The sequence below is a fragment of the Lasioglossum baleicum genome, chromosome 9, assembly GCF_051020765.1.
Source record: "Lasioglossum baleicum chromosome 9, iyLasBale1, whole genome shotgun sequence".
NCBI lineage: Eukaryota > Metazoa > Arthropoda > Insecta > Hymenoptera > Halictidae > Lasioglossum > Lasioglossum baleicum.
The window spans coordinates 3,815,704-3,835,356 of NC_134937.1; the positions used below are offsets into that span (position 1 = coordinate 3,815,704).

The 19,653-nt window shown below is 36.8% G+C and overlaps 1 protein-coding gene across 2 annotated transcripts in view; it reads left to right on the forward strand.

Moving 5' to 3' along the window:
- Positions 1-19,653, forward strand: part of LOC143211768 (dipeptidase 1) — a 342,491-nt gene that overhangs the window by 263,958 nt on the left and 58,880 nt on the right. Inside the window, exon 2 of one of the 2 annotated variants that reach the window (XM_076429726.1) lies at positions 1,906-2,097. The exons of the other annotated variant lie outside the window; for it this stretch is intronic. Coding sequence (XP_076285841.1) covers positions 2,095-2,097 — 3 coding nt within the window. The 5' untranslated portion in view covers positions 1,906-2,094. The remainder of the gene's footprint in view (positions 1-1,905; positions 2,098-19,653) is intronic. 2 annotated transcript variants of the gene reach the window in all.

The following is a 19,653-nucleotide window of genomic DNA, read 5'->3' on the forward strand; positions in this document are numbered from 1 at the left end:
TAATAAAATGTGTGGCGCAATAAAAGCGGACTGGATCAAAATATAGTTTATAACAAAGGTAATATCTTGAATCGAGCTCGTGAAACTTGAAACAGTCAATAGGAAACACAGAGAAACGGATACATTTGATACAAGGCACACAGAGTATAACGCGAAAGATACTGGAATTCGATATGGGTGATGGATAGACTGTCGATCTTTATACAAAATAAAAAATGTTTACGGTAACTTCAAGAAACAAAAGCTAATTTAAACTAATAAAAAGATATGCTTCTTTCAATGGTTCAAATAAATTAACGAAATATGACAGTTTATTTAAACTCTTTTAACACTTTTAGTATAAATGGATAGATTTCACAGTCCAATGATAGGTGTTTTCAAGACACAACTTTGTTAAATTACCATGGATGCTAATAATTTAACAGTATTGGATAATTCTGTTATCATCAGTAGACAGCGGATCTTTATGCAAAATAAAAATTTTCTACCTGAATTGCAACAAACTGGAGTAAAATAGAAATTTATTTCCTTTCTTAATATTTCTAATAACGTCAAAAATAATATAACTGCATTTTTAAATTCTTCTAATGTTTTTACTGTTTTAAATTACACCTACAAATTGTCATAAATGCATATAATCCGTTGTCTAATGATTCAAAAGTAAAGAGATACACCAAATTCAATTACTCAAATATCACAACCAAACTTGGGAATTTTATTCAATAAGCATGTTTCTAAATTCCTCTAAGGAAATAAAACTAGGGGATGTTTTTCAGCTATCTTTGCATTTCACAAGAGAATCAGGCACAAACTTTGGACAATCTAATATTATTTGAAGAACAAACTATAACACGTAGAATCTGATACAAGCCGAATCAGTTTCGGGACTCACAGAAGTTACTTGAAGCTCTAGAGATCTAGACTCTTCTCAAGCTGTGAACAGCACCACGAATCTTGGATAGTTCGGAGGGTTCCAGCGTTCAAAGAAAGTTTAGATTGTATCAGGAGCTTCTAATAGTTCCGCAACTGCAATAGTCTTCATGCTTTCGGACTCTTTTAGTTGTCGCGGATAGTTCGGGAGAGGGATTAGAAATCTTGAAAAGTTTAGGGTGTTTTATGCGTGTCTGTGCGTGAGAATTTTGAGGTGTCGGAACCTTTTACGACTCCCATGGTATCAAGATCTAAAACAAAATTTAGGGAGTCTAGAGAATGGAACTTAGAAGTCTGAAATCCTCTGCGTATCTAAGAATTGGAATACCGAATGCTTCCAGAGTTCTGATCTTTCAAGGCGCCTTCAGTATTTTAGAATTCTCACAATTCACATATAGTGTGTCCCACTTGATATTCGGTACGCGATTTCCCAAAATATTTTAAAAAACTCTCTCAAATGAAACCTACCCTGTGTCAAATAATATTTGTGTCAATATATTTTGGTACGATCAGCGATTTTTTACTTGTTGAGAAAAAGGATCGGATCAATGCACCTGCTCGCACTTCATTGCTTGTTCGTGATTTTTTTGGCCAAAACCAATAATGTAATGATGCCCCAGGCTCCATATTCACTAGACATGGCCCCGTGTCACTTTTTTTATTGCCAAAAATAAAGAGGACCTTGAAAGGTCGTCGTTTTTCAAACGTAGATGAGATTAAAAGCGCATCGCTGAAAGAACTAAAAGCTACCCCAAAGATCGAGTTCTAGAAATGTTTGGGGGGATTGGACGAAGCGGTGGCATAAGCGTGTAATATCTAATGAAGACTATTTAGAAGGAGATAACATTCATATAGACGAATAAATAACATTTTTTCCGAACAATGGAAATTTTCCTTATTTTTTGAACGCACCTCGTATGTGAACAATTATAACGATAGGCGCCTGGTTTATCGCAGATAATACTTTTTTTCCAGAGACAATACTGGATTTTTTGAGCATGTGGCCATCAGTATCCGATTCTACGAGGCTATGGTTGCCTGTATTCTGTTCTACCAGATGGAGGTTGTCTATATCGGGTTCTAGAAAGCCTCGATTCGCCTATATCCGTATCTATGAGCATGTGATTGCTTGTATTGGGTTCCATCGGAGCGGTGAAATCTGAAATGGTACGGTGAGTCCAATGACCTTCACCGATCAATTTCTTTTATGTCAGCTTATATGGTTTCTCGCTAGAAATAAAACTCTGAAATTATGTTTACGACGGTGCACAGAAGTGTAAACTAATTCTGTACAGATTCCGAAACGCTGTCGGCGGAATATCTGTGGCTGCAAGGAAAAACGCCGCATGTCACAATTTCAAAAAATTTCAGTTTATGCATTAATTGAGATTTATACTATAAGATTTACGTCTTTATCGGAGAAAAGTTATGAAAATTAGTTTGAAAGGCTTAAAAACATAATGTAATGGAACCGATATCTTATGACAAAGCATTAGTGACCAAAATTTTGCAACGGCAATATCTCGAAAGTAAAATCATGTGACATTTCTGAACGTTCCTAGTGTACATTGTTGACGTATGCGCAGGAAATAGCTGGAAGGAGGTTCCATAATGCTGACCAACCACGATCTGCAATGTGTCAATCCATAAATATTCAGAGATTCGAAGGATTCGGCAGAGAGAGAATCGAAATTTTTCGAATTTTTTGTCGCCGAAGTGCACCGAATTTTTCTATCAAGTAGGGATACGATGACATCATGAAGTTCGAAATAAAATAAAAACCGCACTGACCTTTACTAAATATTATCACTAGACTGTGGATCTATATGCAATTATGGCTTTTGAAAATGTCCAAAAAACGCTACGATATAAAATATGACAGAATTAAATACGATTATAATTTATTTCAGATTTAAAAATGCTACTACCATTGTCTTAAAATTGTCTACAAAAATTAAAAATTTTTATGACAGAAATGGGTGGATGTAATTTAAAACAGTGAAAACATTAAAACGATTTAAAGACATGTATATGTTGTTTTCAATTTATTACAATTGTTAAATATGGGAAGAAATTATTATATAGTTCCTGCATCTTGTAAGTGACGAAGAAAATTTTTATTTTACGTAAAGATGCGCAGTTTAGTTATCACTGTTGAATTTAGTGAATTTCAAATAGTTTGCATTTGGGAAATAAATATAGCGTTCTTAGTCATTCAAATCTTTGTGTGCCAGCAGTTCCAGAATACATGGAAATATCCAATTTGCATTGTATGGTTCTGAAACGTGTTCCATCCAGCTATATGCATGTCGAGTCGTAACATAGTTTCTGATCCTGTTGTATGTAAATAAAGGTGAATTAAGGGGTAGCACAGCAGCGTAGTTATCCGAAACACACCAATCTACGAGGGATATCAAATTTCCTGAATCCCATAATATAAGGAACAATCCCAAATCTAAATTAACCGCTGATACAGTCCCTGAGCTGGGTATCAGACAGTTTATAAGTTGCAAATTAAATTTCTATCGCTCTACGCACCAGTGTCGTTAAAAGTTTCCTCTTGCAAAATTGCAAAAACAAAAAATACACATCCTGGAGTATCTAATTAAACGTCCGGCCAGTAATGACCCTCCGAAACAGTATGACTTGCAGATAATCGGATGCTACAAATTTTAACCTCTTTTAGGTTTTAAAATTCAGTAAGTGGTTTGTCTAAAAAGCTTTTCATTCATCATTTTCAATTTTGCAGGTCATTAATTATAAAAAATAATCAGATAAATAATCGAATAGAAAATTGCACTACATTTAATTATCCAGATGGAAACCTAGAAGGGATTATTGGCTGATGAAACGAGAAATATTTATTTTGTTGGTTATAGTGATTAGTAGGCAGCGGATTTTTATGCAAAATTACATTATCACATATTCTAGTTTAAATTACAACAAATAAATCTTTTGCATATAGTTTGCTTATATATTTTGCATATATTTTACGTGTTTCCACATATTATATCTGCATAAAGATCCGCTGTCTACCCATCACATAAATAAGTTGCAGTACAGAAAAATTTCATGAATAGCACAAAATTATTTCAGAATATATCAACATACTTTATCATAAAGGAATCTCAGCTGAGCATTTTACACGAATCCGCACTTAAACATCCATGCAACTTTCATTCAGCAGATCTTCATGAAGGTGCTCGCTCCCGCATGAAGAAGTAATGAAGGCAAAGGAGTTGGAGGGACAACGAAGACGAATATCCACTGTCTAGTTAAGCGAACAAAAAACAACGTTATACGCTATCGGGATCCCGGGGGCGCTATTCACGTGAAACAATAGGGGGACAGCCGGAACGTTGTTTAAATATTGAAACGCATCGAAGGTCGGAAGTTATCGAAGTTCTTGCGGTTGTTCCCGCCTTGCGGGAAAAAGCAGTTCCCCAACGGTATACCGTCGAGGGTGGCTCCCACGAACGACTTTCCGAAGGAGACCTCGTAACCCCCTTAAAACTTCCCCGAGCTCTCGCGAATTTCTTCACGCCGCACACTGCCCCGAATGCTGCAACTCACTGGACAAGAGTGAAGAAAAAATGTAACTACCTGTAATTGTTAAAAGAAAGTTGTAGCGCGCCCGGCAGGAATACTATGTTATTCGAAACTTCTCATATTTTTAAGCACACTCAACCCTTCCGGGCGATTTAGCTGCGGTAAAGTTGGATACAAGGCAACTTTAGCATTTTTTCAATTCCGGAAAAATGATCCATATTTTGAAATTGCGACAATTATATGAAAACAAATAGTACAGCCATAAGCCTGGACTCATTTTAAAGTTTGAAACCTCTAATTTCGCAGAGCAGTGTTCATTTTTCTCTAAGATATTTTTGAATACTCTGCAGCTGGAAAACTGAAAACCCATTTTCCTAAAAAATGCAGCAGATTCGATCGTCTTTAAAAACTTTCAAAAATTTTTCTCGTAAATGAAACTGCGATAGATTCGAAGCCTTTTCTTTCAATCAACTCCTTAAAAATTGATGTACGATTTTTTTTCTCTGTTTTGTGGAATAAAAATGAGGATCAATTTCGGTGGTGTAAATCACTCGTGGTGGCACATTTCTCATTTAAAGTTCGATAAAACACTCCAAAAAATCGTAAATCAATTTTTAAGATATCGTTGTAAAGATGAAGCTTTTTTGAAACAAATTTTTCAAAGTTTTCACAGACGTTCGAATGTATAGCATTATTGAGAAAAACTGTGTCCTTAATTCCTCGATTATTATGAAAAAATATCATAGCTAAAAATAAATACTGCTTTGCGAAAGTCCAGACTTTACGAAATGATCACAATTTAAATATCGACATAATTGTTCAAGAATATATATTCTACGTATATTGTATACATATATAATATAAATTGGCATGTAGAAAAAAATAAGTGATATTTGGAAGTGGTTTCTGAAAACAGCTCTTTGAATTAGCGACAAGATCGGGACTAGCACTGTATTATTTAATTTGTTCAAACGTAAACGCGGTGAAATTGAATACAAATATTAATCTAATCAATTGTTCTATGTTTACTAGGTTATATATGTTTTGCAATTAATTATATTTATAAGCTTAGTCATTTGTTGTTATGCATACATTGCATACGATGGTTTTAATCATTTTCAAGTCATTAAACCAAGCTACAAATTCCATGAATTAATAGAATACAAATCATGTGCAATTTTTAGAATTCAAAAGGATTGAACAGAAAATTTTTCAGTCTAAATTTAAGTGAAATGATATCTAAATCCATTTTAATTTACGAAGAAGTAAAGTATTTAAGAAGTATGTGAAATATTTTATCAAAGAATTTGTCAGTTGATATATTTTACAATGAAATGCAATTTCTTTTTAAAAAACTCCGACTGGAAGTTCAATTTATGTTTGAACAATACGACTAGTTTCCTCCGCCTTGAAACTGCATTTACCGAGGACGTCGCCACCGAGATAGTACGACAATTAGGGAAGAACAATTAATTGATCGAAGAAAGACTCATTCCGGTTCTTTCCTCCGCGGAATAATTTCCAAACTCGTAAAAGCCGGAGCGCCTCGCTCTCATTATTAGAAAATCGCCCTCCATTAACATAGAGACCCGACGAAATCTAGCACGAAGACGTTTAATAACCTGGCTTCTGCGATCCTGCCAACTCTATATATGGTCTGGGTTTTTCTACCTCTTCCCTTCCGCATTTTTACTTCATTTATTTATCCTTTATTACATTGTTGCTTTTTGCTTTAAAATTCTTTCCAGCGTCTGTAATTAGTAGACAGCGGATCTTTATGCAGATTGCAGATATAATATACGGAAACATGTAAAATAATATGCAAAAGATTTATTTATTGTAATTTTCTCAGGATTTTGCAAGAAATCGATTTCTTGAGGTCGTAGACAAATTTTGAGACCAGATTTGAAATCAGCGTGAAAAAATCTACGGGAAATGATATGTAGCATGTAAAAAGAAATTTTTCCGCGCGTGGTACTGGAGAAACCACATTTTCTTGAAATTCTACATGTTTAACGAATTTTCTCAACGTTAAAAAACGTTCGTACCATAATATTCCTATTTTCCCATATTCTACAAAGTTTTAGCTTATGAAAGTGACAGCTAAAAATAGAATTTAATAACATACAGTTCTTTTTTAGCATGTTCAAATTGTTGCCATTATAAAAAGCTATTAGGAAGATTAGGTCATTGTCCAGTATTTTTTGTCGGAGTAGGTGTATACATGCGCTAGTTCAATTCTTGTTTTGCGCACAACGTTCCAGGATAGTTGTTTAAAGTTTCTTATGCCAATCGTAGATAGATTGTCTGCCTGCTGGTTTTCCGAAACGAGTTTTGGAACTTTCGTTGTTCGAAACAACTGCAACCCGGTTTGCCTAATGGAAAAGCACAAAACGCTTTCGTCATTTTGTAACGAAACTCTGAGAGCGTCCATGCAAATCATTTACGTCCGCGTTTTCATATTTTCAATGGGTCTTTCTTCGCATTTAAATTGCGCATTTTTTATTCCTGTAGAAACGCTTTAAATGTTTCAAAATTCTGACCATTGTGAGGAATGAATAAATAATGATGAGAAATGGCTCTGAGGGAACGCTTTTCAAAACATCGGTTGAATAACACGGAGAACAAAAACGGAAGGGCGAAAAACTCTTGAAAAATTGCCTGCGGATTTTATGCATTTAGGACAAAAGTGAGTTAGGAAGAGATTATGGAAACAGTTAATTAGAAAGATTTACGAATACCCCATTTATCAGTTGCAGCTTGTTGAAGTTACTAGAGAAAAGTCGGTAATTATGTACATATAAAGTGGTTTTGTTTTCCGATTTTGATTAAATTTAGACTATTTATATTAAATCCAGTAACAGGATTAATGTTGATCTCGGAGGAGTGGGCTTAAAAACGGTTTAAAAAGATTATACGTAAAAATCTGAATGGAACCAGCTATGGCTGCCTGTCGTCCATGGATTAAGGGAGTAGAATCATTTTTCCAGGAATGCAAGTGTGCGGGATACGCGTTCTCATTTCTCGATAATACAAAAATGAGTCGCCACTCGAGTGCTGAGGGTTAAGTTGCGAAACTGAGGGGAAGGTGAGGATCAGACACGGTTTTAACGAATCACAAGTGATCTCTCTACGGCGGCGCCAGTAGATGAGGAGAGAGAGAGAACTAGAGAAAGAGGTAATAGCGACTGGAGTAAACATAGAAGAACATCTGTCGCGCGACGGCCATTATGTTCACCGGCGCAGCGCGAACTTCCAAAACACTTCTAATCCGCGCGTAAGGCGGTTGTTCGGGTCGCTCGTGAAATCTCTCCCCGCTTTACCGGAAGTCGTTTTGCCTCTCGTTATACAGAGCCGAGTCGAGTATTTCTCATTACCGGTAAAATAACTCGACTCGGTCCTCTCGCGAGCTCCATGAAAACACTCCAAGTTAGCGGGCTGATCGATCCCCCGGATTCCGGCGAGCCCGTTCGTTCGAATTAAGTGGCGGGACTTAATTATTCAATCGCCTCGCGGGCTTGGTAAAGAGAACAGGAAACGGCAAAGGGAGGGGGAGGGTGGAAGCTGACGGAACCGAAGGGGATGGATCGAAGACGAGGACGGGGAACACGGGAAATAGAGGAAGGTGTTCGAGCTAATGGAAACGGAAATAAAAGTTGAACCGGCCGAAGAATGCAGGTTTGGGGGGGGAGGGTAGGCAAGCTCGAGCGAGTAAGGTGGAGAAGTGGGAAAAAAATTGAAAAGAAAGAACACCGATGTGAAGTGGCGGGGGAGGGTAGAAGAGCAGAAGACAAATTACAGAGTGGAACGATGGATTAAGTGTACGCGTCGAAATGGGGTTGAACGGGGATCCAAAGGGACCGGGAAAACAGAAGTGCGAATTAGCTCGAAGAGCTCGGAGGAGATTTTTCAATGCGCGATAGAAATGTATAAGACGTCGTGGTAAGACTATCGTCTCTTGTACACACAGAGTTATTAGTAAACTGCGGATGTTTATGCAATTTTCAATTATTGTAGACAATTTTTAAGAAAGTGGTACCAAATAAAATGCTATTTCCATTGGTAGTCACATTTGTAGATCTAAAATGAATAAAAATCTCACTAAATTCTGTCAAGTTTGATACTCCAGCGTCTTTTGGAAATTTTTATAGACCATATATGTATGCATAAAGATCTGCAGCCGACATATTAGGAAAGAATATTTAAACATCTTGCGAAAAATTAAATCTTGGAGAAATTGAGATCCTCTTTGGATTACAAAGATACTGGGGAGGTTTTGCAATTATTATTAGACTGCGGATTTTATGATTTAATGCACTTACAGTCGGAAACGACATTAAGTGAACGCCATTTAAAAAGTAATAACTTTTTTAAAATTGGACGAAACAATGAAAGTCTTTTTGAGATGTAAAAGGGACTATGGGCTACTGGATTATGGGTAGAAATATTGAAGCGAATATTGACAATATTATTGATCGTCTAGGGATCGCTTAAGGGCCATATATGCCAACAAATAACTCGGAAAGGACAATGTTCCAGTCGATCGTAGCACAGGCCCAGACACGACGTCTAGACGATTGTAGACAATCGCTATGGAACGACGCGACGCGCGTAAAATTGCAAAGCGGTACCAAGGGACGCGAAACAAATCCACTGAAACGACTATATTCTCGGTCGAATAACAGGAACTCGAAGTTCGCGGCCATTAAAAATAGTTGTTATCGTGCACGCGTTAGCAACCTAATGTCGCTTGATACAGCCGCGAAAGTAGACGAACCCAAGAGCAGACATTTTCGTTCCGCGGTGCTGCGGCGCGGTATTAGCGTCGCTTCTGTGCGAGTTTTGCTAAATTGCCGTATTTTCCGGCTCGTTATTGCGAATTTCTCGTTATCTGTTAATGCCGCCGTGGACGATGAGAAACACCGAACGTAAAACGTAACAAAACGCGTTCAACAGACCGGCTTATGTTAGAGTGCCCGGATCCGAGAAACGAAACTTCAAACGCGGCGGGTACCAGCGCTTACAAACACTTGCGTTGATTTTAACGGCAACACGGACATGCTCGCTGATAACTTCTGTGGAAATGCTGCTGGATAGTGAATTCGTGAATTCGAATTGGAGGAATCTTGACATTAGTACGTGTAAATAGAAACACAATGGTAAGGGGGTAGACTACTTTTTCCGGTATGTAACTATTTCCATAGCTACATGCTGTCGAACAATGCAAATTGCGCCTCGTAAACGAAAAAATAGGACTTTTGAGGGAGATAGCACCCTAGATCGATCTCTCATCTATCATTTTTGACTACTGAAAAACCCCGTCTTTGTATTATCGAGAAACGAGAAGGCGAATCCCGCCTTGCAATCCTGGAAACGGGTTTATCGCCGTAAGGGGCTGTCGTAAAAGTTGGGATACGTTTTGTTTGTCAACTATAAAATGTCATAGGATGAGAATTACGCAAAAAAATGATTTTATATATTTTTATGTTTTTCTTTCATGTACTCTTGATTGCTGTCTATGCGGCGTAGTTGCTATTCCTCGTCCTCCTTCATAATATGTACCGCTGTACTATAATTGTACTCCAATTGCAATTACAAATTACATTGTAATTTAATTGATGAAGATCTGAATCATAAATTACAATATGACTGAATTACAATGTAATTCAATTGCTTGGTAATTATATAATAATTCCTGAAGTAATCCAATTGTAATTCTGCACGACTCTGGATTCTTCTCTAATAAACTAGAAGGATTACATTTCTTTGATAGGAATGGTTTTCAAATTAATTTTTGTATCTATTTTATATACTCATATTTTGCTTTCGAAAATTAGTAACTGTATCTTAAAAATTAATATACATTAAAATGCGGATACGTGATACTTCATGCGTATTTAAATGTACGTGATATTCCTCGTGTATTATTATTAGACTGCGGATCTTTATGTAAAATAAAAAATGTTTACATTGATTGCCAGACACAGGAGCCATATAAAAATTTCATTCTTCTTTTAATTATCTTGTTCTGGTGAAACTAATACACTGGTGGCCTTAAATCTTTTTAATACCTCCACTGTTTTAAATTGTACGTGCCCATTTTTGTCATAAATGCATAAAATCCGCAGTCTAATTATTATACACGTGTATTCAAATATACGTGAAATAGTACACGTGCATTTAAATATACGTAAAATAGTACACGTGTATTTAAATATACGCGAAATAGCACCCGTGTGCCCATGTACTTAAAATGATGACAACGACTGAAGTACGTGTACGTGAAATCCACGTGAAATAGGAATCGGTGCACGATACCCATAAAAATTATCGTGGAGGATGCTTATCCTGCTACATAGATCCTTCTGCATTCATTCTACCCAATTTATAGAGACGGCCCAGTGTGCCACGGCGGGTCACAGCATGCAGGATTGAAACGCAGCTGCGTCGAACCCGATCGGGTTCGCTGATCCATCCGGTGGTTATCCCGTTCACCGCGACAAGGAATTTGGCCGCGCGTGTACCGGTGGCTGATTTATTCGCGCCCAGGTGTGTAACCGGTGTATAATGCCTGTGTAATACCTGACGGAGGAGGCTGTACCGTCAAGAAGCTAACCCGTTCCCGCGGCAGATCTGGCCAGCGTGACCAGAATCCGAAGACGCCGGGTGTCGAGCGCGAGAGCAGCCAGGTCGTACATGACTGCGCTATGTGTTCTTGCCCCGCCCGGTATCATTGGTCCAGAACGTGGAAAAGGCACGTAGGATTCTACTTGAAGAAATATTGCTGCGAAGGCGGAATACACAATGGCCCGGCATCCTGCACACTGCGCACGAATGTTTTTCTTTCCGCCCTACACCCCTGTCCCACTATCTCCGCTCCCCGCAACCACCCGCCACCCTAATACGATTCAGATTCCTCGATGCGGCAGCACGTTCCTCCTTATGAGCCGATCGACTACGCCGAGACTCCCCATTCTCAAATGTTGCCTCGCCTGATGGAAGACATAGGTCGGGGGATGATGATCTTCCCATAGAGATCGCTCCACCCCCTCTCCTCTCCTCTCCTCTCCTCTACCCTCGTTACACTAAGTCGGAAAATCCATTTACTGATTTGATCATATTTTTCACCGGAACGAGCCTTCCATTGGCTCCGGCGATTTCGAGAAGAGAGGGAAGCTGGAGAGATCATGTTCCCATGTGGACAATTGAAACTGTAACGCGAGAAGATCGTGTATGCGTTGTGTTACACTAACGCATAGTGTTCGACGCTATATGGAAATCGGGAAAAGCTTGTGTTTTCTAAACTAATTCATTTTTAACCTAGGACAGCTGATACTTTTTGGAACGGAATACAAAGACGCATCGATTGGTGATAAACGAAAAATACAAATGTATAGGTATTTCCTATTTTATTTTACGCGTGATTCTTAGCAGTACATTCAGATATTTAGAGAAAGTATGACGTAAATTGTTTCAGATTTAACCCTTTGCACATGGAACTATTTTAACTCGAAAATTAAACACTCCTGTTCGACGTAGAATATTTTCATTCTCTATTATTTTTTTTAAATTTCATGGGTACGAAATTGACATAATAACTCGTACAATACTTAAATGTTTTGTAATTGATTAGATACCATCATGTTTAATCGTGTAAACAATATTTTGAATAATGGTACTAAGGGTTGAGAGTGCTAAGGGTTAATACTTCAAAAATTTGACAATTTATCATTGTATCGAACACTTTGTAATGTGGCAAATCCATTTACCGGTTTGATCATATTTTTCAACGAAACGAGTATTTCAGAGGATCTGGCGATTATGGAAAGAGAAGAAGGGAAGATGATGTTCCCATGTGAAGGATTGAAAATGTGATGCAAGAAATTCTGTATGCCTCGTGTCATGTTTTTCTTACGTTTTTTGTAGTATGTGGATCGTTCAAATGCAGAGAATATTCTGGTGGAGTGGTGCATGGTGGTTAGAACAATGCATGCTAACTGGACAGAATTCAAAATAGAAGTCGTTTGCATCTGTTGCAAGAAACATGAGCTCTTTAGGAATTTGTTGCTTTCTTTAATAAGATCGTTTTAATCTTTGCTACTTTAAATTGCAATTGCCTATTCTTGCCATAAATGCATAAAATCTTCTGTTCGATTCGAAATAACTTTTGTGTTTGATTTTTTGGGGCTCGTTTAACATGGAAGACTTATATGATCTCTTAGCCAGTCTCAACATTCTTGTTATAAATGTTTAGAATATAAGTTATACATATACATACATGTACAATTTCATGTAATGAACTTTCATTGAATAAATAACGACAAATGTTCGGCCGTCTGGCTTGTCGTGGGTTTAATTACTGAATTCTTGTGCTATCTCCTTCGATATCATATTCTCCTAATACAAAATTCTTTTTTTCAAGATCTTCAAAAATTTTCGGCTTTCTACCACGAGAATATGATAGAGAAGCAGGTGGCACGAAATATCAGTAGTACAACTCAACGACAGGTCAGACGGCTGAAAAATTTTAGAAAATTCAGTGGTACAACTCAACGACGAGCTAGACGGTTGAAAATTTTTCGAAAACCTCGAAAATCGGTTTTTGGATTAGAAGAATATGATAACGAAGGAGGTAGCACCAAATTTTGTCCTGCCACGTCTTTTACTATGATATTCTCCTCATAATACAAAACTTAAGTTTTGTCTAATTTGAAAAATTTTTCTCTATCCACAATTTTCGAAGATGTTAATCTAGTTCTACTATCAAATATTCATGTACAGGGTTGGGGAAAATAGAACACATTAACTGCTGTAACTGATATGGTTTATTTTTCATTAAAAAATAATATTAAACGTATATATCAAAATGACAGTAAGAGACAGGGCCAGACAGATATTTGATTCTTACTTCAATCATTTGAACAAGTTGAAAATAATACATTAGTATTTTCAAATTATTTTAATCTCTCTACTGTTTAAAATGCATCCACACAATTCTGCTACAAATACATGAAATCCACAGTCTAGTGATCACATTACCTGTTGTTGTGATTTCTGCTGCAATACAAGTGATATGGGTACCCTTTTCCTTGCTTAATCAGACATTTTTGCGTTTTTCCTATACATTGTTGCCTTTTTCCGATGTTAGATTTGGACGAGAAGATGCGAGAAATCTAGGTTTCGATCTTGGATGGCTTCTAAAAATTTTCAAAAAATGCTAGTATATAAAATGACAGAGTATAGTACGATTTTAATTTGTGATTCAACATGCAAAAATAAGTCGGAAAAAAGGAATAACATTTTTTCGTTTGGCAGCTCGTCTTCATACATATAATTTAATGAACAATGCTTGTGATCATTAGACTGCGGATCTTTATGCATTTATAACAAAATTGAGTAGATGAAATTCAAAATTGTTGGAAAATTTAGAAAATTGAAAATGCCAATAAATGATTTCTCCTCTATTAATATCATTAAGGGAAGAAATAACATTTAATTAGGTTTCTACTTCTTGAAATCGATGCAGACTAGTTTAATTTTGCATAAAGATCCGCAGTCTAGTAATTATAATGAAGAACATAATTAAACGCTGACTGTCACACGTGGCCGGCGTGCACACTAACCTAAGACAGTCACGCTCTCTCTCATTCCGACCTCTCTCTCTCGCGCGCTCATTCTTCCATCTATAATATTCGTTCTCAACTCTCACATACAATACAAACAATCACCACTCACACATTCAAAGTCACAGACAGAGGACAAGGGATAAAATTTAAAAAGATTATTTTTAGAAACTATCTTTAAAAACAAGAAAGATATTTGACGTGGAAACGTTAGGACTCACCCTGTATAAAATTACAAGCTTAATGTGTATGAGAGAAAAATTTAGAAAAATGTTTCCACGATTTTCCATTTATTTAAAAAGGTATTCTATTTCCTTGTTGGTGCAATTTATAATACTAAAGGATCTCCCTGTAGATTAAATGAAATTCAATGAAATTAAAGATTTTATATGATAGAATTAAATATTTTCATGAAATCGTGAAAACCTTCGTTTCGAACATTTTTTCATTAGAGGATAATTTTTTATATAACTTAATGCGATCGAGTTAGGAGGAACAAGTAAATACTGAAATACTTTGAATTTAGAAAGGACTGCAGTGTTCAGAACATCAACACGAAGACGTAGAAGAATGAAACATCCGACACGGCTATTCTTCACATGTGACGACGTCCTTACCTGACATCTTATTTATTTCTAAATCACTTATCAACTTCAACCAACACTGGCATTATTAATCAATCATGGTAGCAACGTTGCAAGAAAATATCGACCAACATTCAGACTAGCGTGTCGTTACAAGCAACGTGGTGGTAGTACAACATCCTGTATACCCGTGTAATTTGTACCATCGTGCTCTTGTTTGTGCTCTCATACGTCGTTTTACTATTGCGCCTTCTGTGAGAAATTAATGGTGCGGAAGAATGTAATGTTGCCTTTTTTTACTTGCCACTGTGTTCGCGATAAATACAGTGGTACAGGAGAAAACACCACTGGGAGGTAAATGCGGTTTGGAATTGATGCAGCTTCGTATTCACATAACTCCTGCACGTCCTTTTGTTCTGCAAACTAATTCAGAACAAGTTGAAAATACTTTTAGACGCCAAACTCTCGAAAAGAAAATCACTTTTTAAAAGTTGATGAAATATTAACCTTGTTTTTCAGAAGTTATGACATGTACACTAAATTATAATTATATTACGATAAATTGTAACTGTCAAGGTGCAAATCAGAAGGTTTAAAATATACACTGAAATTTGGGAATTATGGATTTGGAAAGATATTAAACATATTCAGGATTATGAATGATCGTTTAAAAATTATAACAGCTAAAGCTAGCTGTCCAGTTTCATTTTAAACAACGGAGTCATATGTATACCAATCGTTCGTTTTTGTAAAGACTGTTCGGAACATCTACGTTTTGTTTGAAAAGATATCGATATCTGTTCCTGTAGAACTTCTATGGAAAGGAATGTTACCTTTAGGAACTTCTTCAAAAATTGTTCTTGTAGAACAGATATATCAGGATCTTGTGTTGTGTGTAATAAAAATTCTATGGAAACAATTTATTTTACAGTAAGTGATTAAATTATAAGAAAATATTTAAACAAGGAAAATGTAATAACTAAAATATTAATATACATATATAAATAAATAATATTAATCATTTGGAAAGATCTTCACCTATTTAACATGTCTTTTTGTAATATTATTTAAAGTCATCCCTGCTCCATGAGGATATTAAATAGATTTAGTATATTGAGTGTACAAAGGTTGCAATTCATTTGTCTTTTAATTAAGAGCTGGAATGAAAGGGAGAATACAATATAAACTGTTTCAATTAGAAAATAGAATTAAATATTAAGTAAAAATGCTTAAATTTAATTAAGGAACGATGAGACCCCATAAAATATAATAGTTTAATTAAGATTGATACAATTATATATATATATATTTAATTTGTTAATTAAAATTATTTTATTGAGGTGTAAAGAGTGGGCAATGTGAAAGATACATGTATGTTTAATCCATATATTTAATATTTTGTCGAAAGACCTTTCATACAAAATATCAAAAAATATAAAGGTCACGTGTTTACATCTATTAGTAATAAAAATACACTACGGATTGTATGCATTTATGATAAAAATAGGTAGATGACATGCAAAACAGAGAAAACATTTAAATATTTAAAAAATGCTGTTACATTATATCCAACTTGATAACATTATTAAGGATAGAAAAAATGTCTACATAGCTCCTGCATCTTGTAATTAATACAAACAAATTTTATTTTTCATAAAAATATTCACAGTCTAATCATAAAGTTAACAGAAGTGCAATCTGTACTAGTTTCACTTAGTAGAAACTGATGATTAATACTAATAAAATGGTGAATAATCATTTTAATTAACGAAATGTGACGTAAGTTGTCGGCCAGATTCCCGATTTCCTTAAAGGCGAATATTAAACTCGACCGTACGCAACGTAAGAGATTATTCATCGAGACACCATTTTCTTTCACAAGTTAATGAACACGGGTTTTAGTTTGATGGTTCGGAAGAGTTATACTCGCGATAAGGTGAGGTAATGGTTTAATTAATATAGAATTCGTCGTGGATGTCTAATTTGTTTGAAACGTGACTACAGAAAACGAGATGGAACGTTCGATTACGGAATATCACGGAATAGAAATGAGGAAGATCCCGCGGCAAGGTGAAAGTTTTGGAAGTTTCGAATGGAAAATGGTATTATTTATGGCATCGGGGGAGTCGGTGTTATGAATGCATAATTATCGGAAGAGGAGAGAAACCGGGAACTACTCGAACGACGAAAGTAAAAAGGACATTTCGTGCCCGTATCAGGATACTGCACAAATTATGAATAGCAAATCATTGTTAATCGATCAGTCGTTAAATGAATCAATATTATTTTTTAATCATTATTTAGATGTATTTGTTGCATTGTCTCAAGAATTTTAGAAAGGTTTAGGTGGGGCATGGCACAAAAAAGATTGAGAAACACTGTGTTAACCTTTTACACTCCGAATTATTTTAACTGTTTCATTTGAAACATACTTCAAAGGACAGTTCCTTGACTGCTACTTATTTTAAACAATTTTGTTTACTAATTATATATTCAATATTCCTCAAACCTTGTTGTAACTTATATTTGTGAAACATACGTTTGTTTTCAACTAAAAAGTAAGACAATTAAATAAATAAAGGAGAAACCAAATACATATAAAAACCCGTTTTATTAACATTTCTGTTTCTCTGATGTCGAGTCATACTCGACAAAGAAGTGCAAAGGGTTAAAGCCTTCGCGTATTTTCGAAATGTAACGCGAGATAACATTTGTTTCGAACTTCCACCGGTGCGATGGAAGCATGGGTGATAATTCTTCGTAATGGTGGTAGGCTTCGCGGGGTGTTCTATTCACGGTTCGAACGGAGTCACTTTGCAATTCAACGCCGCGTTAAAGCCCACGAACGAATGGACAATGGAAAAAACGAGGATCTTCTCCGCTCGAAAGGTATTGCTCCTTAACACGCAATATATTTCACGTTTCAGAAGGGGCCGGTGGCGTAATCGAGTTTCATAGAAACGCCTTTTTACCGGACTGAGACGGACGGACGCGGAAGTTCATCGCTGCGTCGCAATCGATTCGTCTGGAACTGAAATTTAGCGTGCGCCGCCTGTCGATTCAATTACTTTAAACAACGCGAAACGCGCCCGCTGTTTTCCGCAATTCCACGCAAATATGCTTCCCCGCACGCGTATGATGTTTAATGATAATGAAACAATTCGCTGGACCCTTCAACTTCCACCACGTTGCGTTAGATAACACTGCTGACTTCCTGCGAGACCATTCTGTCGCCACCGCGGAGCATTCCTTATGCCACGGCATGTGTGTTCCTCGATTCACTCGCGCGATTACTGCTGTGCCACTAATTAAACTAATAAACATTCTTGTGCAATGATATTGGAAACATTTCGCTTTTATTCTTCTTTTTCTCGTAATTTTCAGTATTTTTTAACAAGCTCATAATAACTTTTCGGCATCTATTTACAATTTTTGATATTTGTGTAATTCAATCTTGTTCCTCCTTTAACTTCAATATCGTATATCACATACACTTATTTTTTTTCCACGACCCATTCTTAACACTTCAGTATGTTGTTTTATTAAATAAGCACGAAAGAAGCTAGTACCCACTTTATCAATTACGTTATGCAATGAATGTTTGCTCTTCAGTAACTTCTGCACAACTGACAAATGTAAAACTGCTATTTGTGCTACCATTTTGTCCCGCTTGTGTCCGGTTTACGTTTTCATTTCGAAAATTCAGAATATTCAGTACATTGTACGTACAGGCATGTCAGAGTATGTGGACATATTATAATATTCATTTTGTTCAGTTTAATGTATCAAATGAGGAAAAATAGATGGATGTGCTATCTTTTTGTCCCGGAGTTGTATATCTTAGGGACCTTTTAAGATTGCAGGTCAACAACCGCAGAATTTTTGGCGCGGGCAGCCGGCTCTTCCCCGAGGACGATTCCTTTGGTTAGTTAAATTACTTCACCCGCATTCGGCGCATGTTTCTCCAGGGGGCTTAGCCCGGTTTCGATTATTATCGTCTCGTCGACCGGGTTCTTACCTCCGCTCTACGGCGAAATTTCTCGTTAGCGGACACGGTAACGAGGTAGAAGATCCGCCCGTAGGCAGCAGCTTAGTGACGTATTCCGCGAATCTCGGTCGCCAATCTTCACCTGGACCGCTCGCTGACTTTTGCATTAAGTTCTCGAGTACCTGTAAGGGGCGACCCAGTGCGATCCGACACGTAAAAAGGGCGTTCCGAGACCCAGACTGAAAAGGAGAAAAATTCCAGGGGGTCTGGGGAAACGGGTAAGAGAAAGGGGGAGTTAAGCAAACTGTGACAGGGCTCGGTCGAGGGTGGCGAAAACGAAAGGGGATGGAAAGAAAGGAAAGAGGATTGGAAATGAAGGACTGATGAAAAGCGGCAAGCGACTGTAACGAAAGAAACGAGAAAAAGCTAGACGTGGACGCAGAAGCGGTAGCGAGAACGAGGAAGAAATGAAAACATTAATACAGAGAAATGAAAATCTTAGACGATGAAAAACATCGCAGAATTTTTATCACTTCTCAGTGCATGGAGTTGTTACTGTTTACAGGTTGTGACGATTGTATTTCCTCAAGTTATGCAAACTAGATCAACAGAGTTTATACTAAACATCTTCGCGAAGTCCTCGGGTTTTAATTCACTTGGAATCCTTTGACCTCGTTTGACATTTCACCTTGAACCTTCTTGGCCGCGGGTCAGACTTCTTCAAGTTCCTTCATCATCTTTGTCTATTATCTTTTGAGATCTCTCCGATGGTTTCATAGTTTTTCCGATTGCACCCTTTTAACTTCTCCCGACCATTTAGATTGTAGATGAGCTTCAATTAACCCTTAACACTGCGAGCATCTTTTGATGCCGTTAGCAAACCCAACTTCCAAAGATCTGGAGAGTCTACTATTTTATTCCGGCTAAATGAAATTGGAAATGTTAGCGAGTCTCGTGTCGACTCGTGTAATCGTTTACT